General features: G+C 34.5%; 3 protein-coding genes across 4 annotated transcripts in view; all 3 read right to left on the reverse strand.

Annotated features, from left to right (window-relative positions):
* The window catches only part of LOC143550622 (30 kDa ribonucleoprotein, chloroplastic-like), a 126,839-nt gene that overhangs the window by 76,518 nt on the left and 37,327 nt on the right, over positions 1 to 12,994 (reverse strand). The gene's annotated exons all lie outside the window — the stretch shown is intronic.
* LOC143550599 (serine/threonine-protein kinase PCRK1-like) lies at positions 712 to 3,448 on the reverse strand. Of its 2 annotated transcripts, none has more exons than XM_077041219.1 (5): positions 3,150 to 3,448; positions 2,655 to 3,022; positions 2,080 to 2,340; positions 1,870 to 1,992; positions 712 to 1,205 (listed from the first exon to the last, which is right to left on the reverse strand). In XM_077041219.1, exons 2-5 carry the CDS (start codon positions 3,000 to 3,002, stop codon positions 762 to 764), a joined length of 1,176 nt encoding a protein of 391 aa, XP_076897334.1. In that variant the 5' UTR covers positions 3,003 to 3,022; positions 3,150 to 3,448; the 3' UTR covers positions 712 to 761. The 2 variants fall into 2 exon arrangements, with proteins under 2 accessions (XP_076897334.1, XP_076897333.1); XM_077041218.1 differs by having other exon boundaries at positions 2,655 to 3,027; positions 3,154 to 3,447.
* Positions 6,528 to 10,797, reverse strand: LOC143550620 (serine/threonine-protein kinase PCRK2-like). The gene is made up of 5 exons (XM_077041239.1): positions 10,710 to 10,797; positions 8,940 to 9,290; positions 8,151 to 8,405; positions 7,942 to 8,064; positions 6,528 to 7,105 (listed from the first exon to the last, which is right to left on the reverse strand). Exons 2-5 carry the CDS (start codon positions 9,279 to 9,281, stop codon positions 6,716 to 6,718), a joined length of 1,110 nt encoding a protein of 369 aa, XP_076897354.1. The 5' UTR covers positions 9,282 to 9,290; positions 10,710 to 10,797; the 3' UTR covers positions 6,528 to 6,715.

Here is a 12,994-nt window from a genome sequence, read left to right on the forward strand (position 1 = left end):
AGATAAGAGTTACCATTTTTTATAGACCTACTGGACAATGTTTAATTTAGCTACCCCGGAATACAACACCATATAAATTAGTCGACAAACACTTTCATACGTCCATGAGAGATTCAAAGTTTAAATCTAAAAAACAAAAACATGTATACATTTTTTCACAATACTAAACCAAGCCGCCACTTATCTTCAAAACCGATCGACCCAACAAGTTCAATCATGCCAACCGAACCGGTTAAAGGTCCGGTTCCCAGTCCAAGTGTTCCATTAGATCAGTTTTAACAACATTATCTTATACAAATATATATTCATGAACTGAAGTAGTCATAAACATAAAAACTGTTATGAACCCGGATGTGAGTCCAGACAAGCCCAACCACCCCAGTTTAGGTGGACCAATAAGAGAAGTGACCCGTGGAAATGTGACAGGAGTCGCTTGATATATGCTGAAGAGATTCAAAGAACGATTATGATGAAATAAGATGAATGTTAATTAAGTAAATAGTGGTTCTTCTATTATTTCAGATTCTATTCTAATTTCTCATCTCTTCTTGTAATTCTTGTTTGTTCATGATTGTGTATGGTTCGGTTTTCACCGTAAACCTTCAGTTTATCCATCTAAATCTAGTTTCTAATTGTCTGATTCATTGATGCTTTGGTTGTGTTAATATCACTTCACAACAAAATACATATCATATGATTACATAAAATTGCTAATATGCCCTTTCTCTATGTATAACAAACTAGACAAAGCGACTACATATTTATACAAAAAATTTGTCTGGATTGACGGGTTCAATAGTAGGAACAACATGAGCCGGACCGCCTACAGGTGATCTAGGACTGGTTCCTTCTGATGCATTCCCAACAGCCCGGTTAACCATTTCAAGAACCTCACTCATTTTTGGTCTTGCTTTTGGGTTCGTAGACAAACACTTGTTGGCTATAATGGAAAGCTCTTGTGCTGTTTTCAGTGAGTACTTACCTTCTAGCCTAGAATCAACTATTAGTCTAAACCTTTTAGAGTCGAGATGCGGTTTCACCCATTCTAAAAGCTTCTGCTCATTCTTGGGCAGGTTACGATCCAATGGTCGCCTACCCGTGATAAGCTCATACAGAAAAACACCGTAGCTCCACACGTCACTCTGGGATCTGAGTCGTCCCGTTAGGATATATTCTGGAGCCGCATATCCCATTGTTCCTACAACCTGATCATATAATTTTTCAATGTCATTGGTTAAAGGTTATATGAATCAAACCAATTTGTGCATAATTGTATTTTTGAGTTTCATGGGAGGTGTGATTGTGTTAATAAGAAACAACAAAATATTATTGCTTTTATTTTTCACTTTTTAAGATTGACATAAGTATGCAATATTTTTAACGGAATTGCATTAAAAGCACCGACTAGCAAGCTACTAGCCGGTTGAAAACAGAGAAATTACATGACTAGAAGAGGGTTTTCAACCGTTGTATTGAGAAATTCACACATTTGTTTTCCTACTCAATTACCAAAAGAACGAGAATGCAATTTTTTGTCTGCCTGTTATCATAATATATGGTGTTTTGCGTAGATTTCTCCTATGTATATATTACTCCCTCCGTCCCGATCAAAGTGTCTTAGTTTGAAAAACACAAAGTTTAAGGTAGATTAAATTATTTTTTTTTTGCTTACCAAATGACAATAATGCCTTTGAAAATTGGATCTATAAATATTGTTTATTAATGTTAGTTGTGTGTGTTTGAGGATAAACTTGGAAACTGGCTAACAAATTTTGAAGGTGGACATTTGTAATGGGACAGATAAAAAAGGAAATGTAGACACTTTTAATGGGACGGAGGGAATTAAAAGTTTATCATGGATGAATGTACCGCTGTGGAGACATGGGTTAGTCCTTCTTGAGGACCTAACCTAGCTAGACCGAAATCTGAAAGTTTGGAGTTCCATTGATCATCAAGAAGGATGTTGGAAGATTTGAAATCTCTAAAGATAATCTACAAAAATATAACATCAATCACGACGATTATTACCCAAGATGTGTGTTTGAAGAATCCTATATTGTTAAAGTTGTAACAAACTACCTGAAAGTCCATTTCTTCATGGAGGTATGTTAAGCCACGGGCCGCTTCTTGAGCCACTTTAAGTCTCATGGTCCATGATAGAGGTTCCACGGACCTAGCCAGTAAATGATCTTCAACACTTCTATTGGGCATATATTCATAAACCAGAAGCCGTTGGATCCCTCGTTCATCGTCTTCTGCGCAATATCCAATGAGCTTCACAAGGTTCGGGTGCTCAACCACCCCAAGAACATTCACTTCCGTCACCCACTCCTTGTGCCCCTATCCATCACAAATAAAAAGTTAGAACAACAATCTTTAATTATATATACACACATGTATTATGTATATATATAAAAATAAAGCCCTTTAATTTTATGGATTTAGATAATGTGTGATCATATTCTCTCATGTTAGAATCCTAAGCAAAAGAAGATATTTGTTTTTTTGCGAAAAAAGATACTGATTTTGTAATCCGCTTTAGACCCAAAAAGTTGAGTCGCGTTGTATATGTCATTCGTTACACAAATATGTTATTTGCTAATTTCATATTATTTTGTTGTAATGGGTTATTGAATAAAGCAACAAAAGCTTGCCTGTAAACCCTGTCTACCGAGCTGTTTAACAGCCACATTAATCGTTTTAGTCGGGTCTTGAGGGGACTTGATCAAGCCCAAGTAGACACACCCGAACCCACCCTCGCCAATCTTTGAAGACCGTCTAAAGCCATTGGTAGCCGACTTGAGTTCAGCCAAAGTGAACACTTTTAGGCCACTTGGCCTTTGTGAAAAGGTTGGAACATTAGCCCTTCGTTTTGTCTCAGTGCTAACATCAGACACGGTATGAGACTTAAACCTTGTCCATGATCTTCCTGAAAATAAAGAAGTCCGATTTTTCGTGGTTCCGTTCTTTTCTTCATGGTAAGAGAATGAAAAACACTTCATTTCCTCTAAAGGTTTAGTGTCTCAGCTAGAAAAATATAGATTATAATCAGCAGTGTTTAAGTTTGACACAAATGTTGCCCGCGTGCAAGCATAAATATGCACGCTTGCAAAAGAACATTACAGATTTAAAACATATAACATAATAACTAACCTTTTAAGGTGGTATGGATATAATAAGTGATCAAGAAATGAAATCTTGAAAGGAATAATTAATATCAAGATTGTGCAAGAGAACACCACATAATCAAGAAATTAACATGAGATTCATCACAAGACTAATAATTTACTAGCAAACTGAAAAACCCTGATTGATTAACTACAAATTATGTCATCAAGGTTAGAAATTGTACAGGAAACAAATCTATTTGATTCAAAGACTTTGGAGAGAGAGAGAGAGAGAGAAAGCAATGGGGTGGTTGGAAAAGAAATCTAATCAGTATACCAAATTAATAGGTTAAAAAGTTGACTAAAAGAGTTGTTTAAAACTTTAATAATGTAGGAAATATGTGGGTTAGATTATTCTTGATGACATAAGTATTACATTATGATGACAATATTATATGCATTCCAACGATAATTTTTGCTTGCCTTTAAAATTTTATAAGTAACTTTTATTACTTATAAGAAACCCAAAATTGTTTATTAAACCATTGTGTTTTGGGTAGTCAGAACACTCTTAAGACTAATAGGGACACAACCCGAAAAACTAAATGAAATCAAATCTTCTAACCAATCATATGAAGACGGCTCAAAACTAGAGGTGGTGTTAATTTCATCTTTACCCAAACCAAATGGCATTCCATCACACACGCAATCATCATGGTTGTCTCAACGTTCGTGGAGCCTAAAACGAATTAAAATGTTGAGGCATTTTGAAAAATCCATTTGGTGTAAACCCTCCTTTTCCAGGGCTTGGGACCGATAATAATAAACTAATAAGTTTGTAGTTGGTGAAGTTAAAATTTTCTTTGTTTCTTTAACCTTTTTATATTGACCCGATTCAAACTTTCGAATTATATTTGACATTATAAAAAATCTAACTATAAATAATTTAAGATTTAAACTTTCGGCTGCCATTAGCTTATGTCCTTATTTTTATTTTATATTTTCTACTATGTGTACCATAATACAAGGATGAATCATTAATGACATGGGCATTACTCTTAACGTGTAATCCATTGACAAGTTCTTAATAGAAAAAAACTGAGTTTTAAAATACATGTAGTGTATAACCCATATAAAATTGGAGGCCTAGAAATACTTGAGGCCCAAAGCCATTGCCTTATTTGGTTGGCCAATGGGCCGAGCCGAACAATCACTTTTTCCAATCAGTTTTCGTACCCAAAATTCCAGGCTGAACTGCATAACTGAACCACCACCTCCGGTGATGTTACTGACCGACCCGATCAAATCAATTTCGCCCCGAGTACCCGAACGCAATCTAGGTATCTACTTTTACACTGTTGTATAGTTTTTCTTTTATTAATATAACAATACTATATTATTTAGTTAAGTGTAAAAATGTGTAAAACCGGAGCCTCCAATAATCTTTAAGTTTGAACTATAAATTTAAATATTCCTCTCTTTTAATTGGTTTATTCTTTTTTCGTGTTTATGTTTGTTTTGATTTTATCTTTCTGTTGGTTTTCTTCTAAAAAATCTGCAAATATAATAGTATTATATGAGAGAAAATGATTATTGTTATGACTTTATCAAGTTTTGTGTGTGAACTCACGGTTACTCACCCATCAATGCCCATTTCAAAGAAAATGTTATATCCAATCAAACAACATCTTTCTTTTCATGGATATTAATTTCAAATAATAATAATTTAGCATGATCTTCAATTTTGTCGTCTGAAAAGAGTTGGTCAAGTCAACGAGAGGGAAAATATAGCTATCCAAAATGATTTGTCTAAATTTTTAATTTGTGTTTTGATTTGAATTATTATATAACAAGTCTTTTAACTAAATTCAATATTTGATGACTAATTATGTTTACATTTAGCGTCTAGAATTAATGAATTGTTTTGAGTTAAAAATACCATGTTTGGCTCCGACATGAAGGGGTGCCTGCAAGTACCCTTGAGGCTATGCGTAGTGGAGGGACTACAAATCGGGGCGAATTGCGACACGTGGCACCCAGCCAACAAGGGATGGAAATTTGTTTTTGGGGTGTAATGGTGTAGGGGCTACAAATAATAATATAATAATATATACATATATATATATATATATATATATAAGGGTTTGGATAAAATACAAATGAAATTATCATGCTAAACGTGAGAATCAAGTAGAGTAATTATGTAATTACTCTATGATAATTACTCTATGATGTAATTACATAACTACTCTACTTGTATATATAATTACTCTACTTGATTCTCACGTTTAGCACGTTAATTTCATTTATACGTTAACCTCCCCTTATATATAAATATATAACACACACATAGTAATATAATAATAATTAAATCATTCCTCCTCCCGGCAACAAATACCCCACGCCCCCGCTCCATTTCGCCCAGGGGGCGGTGTTCCACACTTCCACCCCAATATCGCCCCATTTCACCCTCAATTTCGCTTAGTACACATGGCCTAATTTGATATGGTACTTTATGTGGGTAGTCGGGTACACCCCAGCCTCCTTCTAGGACTAGTTAGATTGTGAAAGAACTACACTACTATAACCCGATGAAAGGAGGAGAGAGAGATCCATGTGTGTGTAGAGAGGAGATAGAAAGAGTGGGGGCATTTGAGATGAGTAATGTATGCTGTTTAATTGGTTTTGAGGTAGTAGATATTATAAATGAGCACCCTTCTAGCCTTCCTAGTCAAGTTAAATTGTTAGAAAAGATATGTGCATTACAACATATTTTATTTTTTTTAAATATCCCAAATATTAATTATTGTCAACCTAACTTTATGTGATGAGATGACCAATGATCCCAATTTCCACATAATGTGAATTATTGTGAAAGAACTTTTGAGCAGATATTCTTGATCGATTAGTTTCCTGTTCATCTTTATTCTTACTCTAGTGAAACTAAGATTATAAATATGATTCTTGTACTAAAATAGGATGAGAATATTTAAAAATGTACAAAATAAGAAAACTTATCTCAATGATATACATTTTTAGTTTAACTTATTATATACAAACTTAAAAAAGTGATATAATTATACAAATTTCCAAGTAGTGTTCATATGGCTTTTTATTTGTTGGCGTGACATCAACTTTGAGAAAAACATCGAAATATACCTCAAAAATGCTACTTTTAGCGACCGTTCCTTAATCATCCCTCACCACTTGGCTTCAGCCATACATCTAACCGCCGCCAGTAAGTTGGCAAAAATAATTTCATTGAAAATGTATCATAATACTATACCTACAAACGGACCGGGTAGTTTTAAAAATTAATTACTTTTATTCCAGTCGAAACATGTACGAGTCAAAAAATGATATTTTTTGCTAATAACATTTCAATCTCAAAATACAATCAAGTATATCAAAGACATACAATTCACTAGCAAAAAAAACTTCAATATTAATACCACTCTTTGTTCCATAAATGGCAAAAAAACATGTCTTTTACATACATTCAATTTCTATAAATAGTCTGACACAATGCAGTCACAAAGTATGGAGTCCAATCCAAAAAATATAATCTTCAAATAAACTTTACAAAATATACAAAATATCCACAGCCATTATATACGGCCACCATTGACCGGTTGTTGACTTTCCAATGCTATAGCCTCTCTCACCATTTGCAGCACCTGACTCATCGTCGGCCTTTTCCTCGGGTCTTTGACCACACACTTTTCCGCAACAACACACATCTTTTGAATTGATCTCTCGGAATAAGTACCCTCAAGCCTCGGGTCAACGGTTAAATTTGACTTTCTTGCACCTGCACAGCAGCATATCCAACTTGTGCATTCAGGATCTTTTTCCACAGAGTTTTTTTTTACAACTGGGCGTCGGCCCGTGATCAGTTCCTCAAGAAAGACGCCATAACTCCACACGTCAATACTGAACCTTAGACGCCCGGTTTGAACATATTCTGGAGCTGCATATCCCTTTGTTCCTCCTACTACCTGAATAATACATTCTTCATGATATTAGAACTGTAAAAAGATATAAAAATTGTTTTAGATTGTAGAATGTAGAATCAATAGCAGGGTGTGCACAAGGGCTTGTGAGCCACTCGAGATTGAGTCACCAAAAGCTCAAATCGAGCCAAGCTTAAACGAGTTAAAGCCTAAAATAAGCTTTTTTAATAAACTAGCCCAAGCCCGAGCTTCACTTATCGAGCTCAAGCTAACCTGCAAGCCAACGAGCCTAATATTTATATAATTTTTACTCTATATTTTAAATACATATTTATCTAATGATGGTTATTATTTTTGTATATAATTTTATTAAAAAATCACTATATTATTTCATAAAAATTATAATTAGTTTATATATAAAAGCGTATGCAGATTAATTAATAAATAATAAACGAGCCAGACCCGAGCTGAGCTCTAGCTTGAAAAATTACCCACAAGCCAAGCTCGAGCTTTGGAAATAGAGCTCAAAATGAGTTGAGCTTGAGCTCTCATATGCTAAATGAGCCTGGTCGAGCTCATCTTGGCTCGTCTCGAGCTTTTAGTGAGCCGATCTCAAGTAGCTCACGAACATCTACGCTCATTTACACCCCTTACTAATTATACAAACACATATTTATTTTGAACGGCTAAAATGCCCCAATACTCCTATATTAATCTTAAATCTCTAATCGGTGACACATTGCCATCAAACTCATTACAAAATCATATATTATGAAGAAAAACATATATGTGCAGCATTCTAATATTCTATTGTTCTAACTTCTAGCTTGTAAATATATCATCTCTAAGTTGTAAGTTTAATGAAATCAAAATAAACATACTGATGTTGAGACATGAGTCTGTCCCTCTTGAGGACCTTCCCTAGCAAATCCAAAATCCGAAAGCTTTGCATTCCAGTTCTTGTCCAAAAGAACATTTGAGGGTTTAAAATCCCTAAAGATTATCTGCAGCATTAATTCAAATTAAATTATTCAAGAACATGTCAAACTTATATAAAGAAAAAAGGTAATTAATGGTAATGTCTAAACACCTTGCGCGCCCCTCCCATTCCCTCGTGTAGGTATGTCAAACCAATAGCAGCATCTAGGGCTATCTTTAGCCTCCGGTCCCAAGAGAGAGGGGTCTCTGAATTAGCCGATAAGTGATCGTCTACACTTCCATTAGGCATGTATTCATACACCAAAAGCCAGTCATTTTGATCATCGCAATAGCCGATTAGCTTCACAAGGTTATGATGCATAATGTCACCGAGAATATTCACCTCCGTCTCCCATTGCTTGAATCCCTGTCAATCTTTAAATTAATCTTATAGGGAAAACATTATATAGTAATCAAGTTTTATTGTTGCTCCATCTAAGAGGTTAAACCACTCAAGTTTCGATTTTGTCTAGATGCCATGTTTTTTTTTAACTATGCAACTAATGTTGACCTAACGTGTCAATTGTGCAAGCTTGATAATATGCCATGTCACCGGTTTTACACAATAGAAAGTCAAGTGTTACATTATGTGTTATACTCCTCATTCACCATTCACCAATATGTGCCACCTCAGCGCCACATTATAACCCCCCGTCCATCTTTCACCATTCAGCTTTTTTTTAAAAAAAAATTAATACATATAACTTTTATTAATTTTAAAACGATTACTCAACAAATAAAAAATATAATGTATTATTAAAATAACGATAACTCATTTTTCAAAAAGAAAAGAAAATAAATATACTAATAGAACAAATAAAAAAAAAGAATCTTTATTTATGTGAAACTAGGGTGAACAAGTATGAAACTTGATTATTCAAGGAAAGTTAGGAACACTAACCCGTTGTCCTCTTTTACCCCGCTTCACCGCCACACAAATATCATCAGACGGATTTTCTAAGCTCTTAATAACGCCCTTATGTACAATCCCATATCCGCCCTCACCGATCTTAGAAGACTTATCAAAGTTATTAGTTGCTTCCTTAAGGTCACCAAGAGAGAACACCCTAAGATTGCTTGATCTCACATTTCGATTTGGGATATCCTGTCTTTGAGGAGCAGATGCGGTCCGCGATTGTCTAAGTTCAAATGTTGAATCTGCGGTATAAAAGTTTTCAATTGATAGTGGTGGTCCTTCATCTTGCGCGGTTACAAGAGAAAAACATCGGAAATTGAAAACCATGGTTTAACCCTTGAGTAGCATGAGAGAAATATAACAAGATATTAGTTATATGTATACAAGACAATGTAGAAGTTAGCATATGAGTAATTTGTGAAAACTTTCATGGGCCATAATTCACCTTTTAGCAAGAATTATGGTTACATATGTATTTGGTATGGAAATATAGGACTGACAGTTGAAAAACATGATTTAAGTTTTTCTTATTGGTTTATGTAGCACTCTTTGGTTAGGGAAAATCATGGAAGTATCCATCTTTCCTAGCGTGTTATATCCCTATGGTCATGATAGAACAATTTTACATATATAGCAATGATATACACGAATCTTTGGTCATGTATTCATGTTAATTTGCCTACACACTAGAGAGTTTCATTTTATAAGTGAATACCAATACATACACAAATCAATGTGCGATGCGGTGTCACACATCACATTAGTTTAAGTCATTACTAACCGAAAAGAAGGGACTTGTTTGACATGGCTATAAAACTATAAAGCCCTAAATCTATACACCAGCATGTATGTTACATCATACAGACCATACGATGTCACATGGGACATATGGTAGAACGAAAAATTGTCATATGCCCCGTATGATAGGTCGAAAAATGGCCATACATGCCATATGACTTTGTCAGTGGTTCACATTAGTCATTTTTGTTAAGTGAAACACATCATGCAGGCCTTCATACAACCCAATGACCCATATGGGCACTCTTCGTTTGACATATGACCCAAATCAGTAAAAATGCTAGTTGTAATACTAGCTAAAGCTTATTAAAATGGAAAGCTAGTAATACTAGCTTTTTTTTGTTAGAACGACGACTTTCTTGTAATTAGGCTATTGCACTCTCCAAATTTGGAGAGGCCCGATGCCCCACTCTGGCCAGACTATGTTGTCTTAACCGGACCCACGTTGGCTTCAGACTTCAGAGTTTGACTTGGGCATTCCCTCATGAAACCATACCGCCAACTGCCACTTGACAGTCGTTGTGTCACAACAAGAGCAGAGCTCTCTAGTTAAACCTTACTTTTTGTGTCTCAAAATTGCTACAAACATGAGTAGCTTTTGATAAAATCACTTCAAGAACTTACTTTACAAATATAGCTTTTAACCAAACAAACACATTTTCCTTATTTGGAAACACTTTAAACCTCTCAAAAAGTCAAAACAATCACTATAAACATGGCGTCAATCAAAGATCCATAAATAGCAAGCAGCAACAAGAGTTCACAAATCCAATCAGTCAAACAGAAATCCAACTAACTGACACATAACACATATGAAATCAGCCAAGAAACCCCTAAAATAGTTGGTACCCAGGCAATCATCAGAAACGATCACAAAAACCCATGTGTAATTTAGAAACAAAAGTAAGATCAGATTTTATTAATTGAAGCTCAAAGCTGGAAACAAAAAACACGCACCTTTGAGCCCAGAATAAAGATGATCTTCAGAGCACCTGCCACAATACCAACAAGAGAAGACAGGGGTTCTTTGGCAGAAGAAGAAGAAGAAGTAAACGAAAATGTAAAATAATATTATGCAACTCTTGTTTTAACATATGTTTTTAGGGAGGTTCTTGTCTCCTTCTTTGGTGTGGGTATACGTCGACTTTGGAACACGGGTTTGGGATCTAGTTAAATGCGTGTAATTAATAGTTTAAACTGTAGAATTAATATACTTTTTTTATATTTAGTGTTTTTTAAAAGAATTTTTTTAACTATTTTGTTTTTATAATGATTAATGAAGTTTCATAGGCTATCTCATAACTTTTTAAGATACTACAGACTAAGAAAAGTTCTAAATATATTCGTGAGATATAACTTTTTATCCGCGTTTTAATATATTTATTTTTTAAACCAAGTTATGAGTAAAGTAGTGATGTACAAGTAATCAAAGCACAACCAAAATTGTTATAAAAGCTAGGGGTGAGTAATTGGACTGAAACCGAATAACCGAAAAAAATTGAACTGAAGCATTAACCGACGGTTAATTTTTTAGTTTTTTGAAAAACCGATTTTTGGGTTTAGGTTCGGTTATTCATTTTAAAAAAACCTAAAAACCGAACCGATTAATCGAACATGTGTTTTCTATGTGTTTTTTTAAGATGTTATGACCGAAAACAAAACACTAAAAGAATCTACAATTGACGGTGATGAAGATTATAAAGATGATGAAGATTGAGTCTAAACTCTGAAGATGAATAAGATAATGAATAAAGATTCGGGCCAAACTTTTAGTGTATTTTTTATTTAGAACTTTGTTGAATTTTGTACATTACTACTCAAACAACTTTGTATTTGTTTGATTCCACGTAACACGTGCCTATTTTTGTATTTTTAATTCAATATATATGAGATACTCTATTTTTTGAATTCTTTTTTTTTTGCAATGTCTACTCACAATTAAAAAACCGAAAATAACCAAAAATCGATCGGTTGGTATTCTAAAATAACCGATAGCTTCGGTTTCGGTTTGGGTTTCATCCAATAACTGAACCGAACCGTGCTCACCCCTAATAAAAGCTACTTCAAATCAGATGTTTTTTTAAATAAAGTGACACTAGTTATCCTTTTTTCAATTCTAATAATGTAATGTATATAAAATTTTGAATATGCCGTTTCAACGTGCTTATATATATCTATGTTTCGATAAAAAAAATCAAAAATGAATGGGCTAGCTCAAGTGGCCAGCCAAATGATGGGTAAGAGCTTGATGCCAGTTGGCCTCTTAAGTTCGAATCTTGATGGCGACACGAGTTTTCTATTAGAGTGTCCCTTCCCAGAGAGCTTGCTCTTGTGGGCGGACAACTCCTGTCAAGTGGCAGGGGGCTCGAAATTTTCTCGTGGAACGCCTAGCCAAACTCGGATGCCAAGCGTGGACCCGGTTAAAACAATATAGTCTTGGCTCGAGTGGGGCGGTTGGGGCTCTCTACGAGAGCTGTGGTTGAATATTCAACCACTATGAAAGTCACCGTTCAAAAAAAATAATTGAACAAGTCAAATGTGATTTTTTTTGTTGTTTACCGTGACAAACCGATACTGTCCGAACAATATTTTGTGCCGGTACTATTATTTTTCTTTTAAATGCAAAGAGATGTTAAGTTGGGTTTCAAGTTGCATCATTAGCCTAGCTAGTGTTTTCCAACAATTAATCATGTTGATCAATTATAGAAACTCAATGCAAAGTTGCAAACTAATGAATTAGGATATGTCTTTAACTCCTTAAACACTAAAACTGTATGCTTTTAAATAAGGAAAAATTCCTAAAATAACACAAGAGAGGAGAGAGAAAAAAAAATCCTAAATTTGTCCACATTCCCAAACTAACCCATTAAATATGTACTGAGTCGACGCTTCGTTATAATAAACGACGGGATTTTTAAACCAATCATAATTTGGCATGTGGAAAGCATTTGACACACCCAGCGAGATTTTTAAAAATCTCGTGGTTATCGACCATATTTTAAACTTAAATCACTTTTAAAAAACAGTCTATCAAGACGGTTTTTTTTATGTTTCTTGTCTGGTCCGTTCATATTATATTTTTCTTGAGAGTTTATCCTTAATTGATGGTTTAATTTGGAAAGTGAGGTCCACCTAAAACCTAATTATAAATATAGTCGGAGTAGACGGAATATTAAAAGACTTTGTCGGTCAAGACGGAATACTAATAATCCTATCGGTCGAGACGATATTAAAACTTTTAA

This window comes from Bidens hawaiensis, unplaced genomic scaffold (genome assembly GCF_021521415.1).
Source record: "Bidens hawaiensis isolate Kalapana, Puna unplaced genomic scaffold, B.hawaiensis_p1.1 tig00016116_1, whole genome shotgun sequence".
NCBI classification, from domain to species: domain Eukaryota; kingdom Viridiplantae; phylum Streptophyta; class Magnoliopsida; order Asterales; family Asteraceae; genus Bidens; species Bidens hawaiensis.

What these genes read in the sequence shown, in the direction of transcription:
- LOC143550599 (XM_077041219.1), bottom strand. Translation starts at nt 3,002, where the DNA reads ATGAAGTGTTTTTCATTCTCTTACCATGAAGAAAAGAACGGAACCACG. An exon ending in ATGAAGAAATGGACTTTCAG is followed by an intron (nt 1,993 to 2,079) that starts GTAGTTTGTTAC and finishes ATATTTTTGTAG; the next exon opens with ATTATCTTTAGAGATTTCAA. An exon ending in TAACCCATGTCTCCACAGCG is followed by an intron (nt 1,206 to 1,869) that starts GTACATTCATCC and finishes TTATATGATCAG; the next exon opens with GTTGTAGGAACAATGGGATA.
- LOC143550620 (XM_077041239.1), bottom strand. Translation starts at nt 9,281, where the DNA reads ATGGTTTTCAATTTCCGATGTTTTTCTCTTGTAACCGCGCAAGATGAA. An exon ending in GGGGTAAAAGAGGACAACGG is followed by an intron (nt 8,406 to 8,939) that starts GTTAGTGTTCCT and finishes AAAGATTGACAG; the next exon opens with GGATTCAAGCAATGGGAGAC. An exon ending in GAATGGGAGGGGCGCGCAAG is followed by an intron (nt 8,065 to 8,150) that starts GTGTTTAGACAT and finishes TTAATGCTGCAG; the next exon opens with ATAATCTTTAGGGATTTTAA.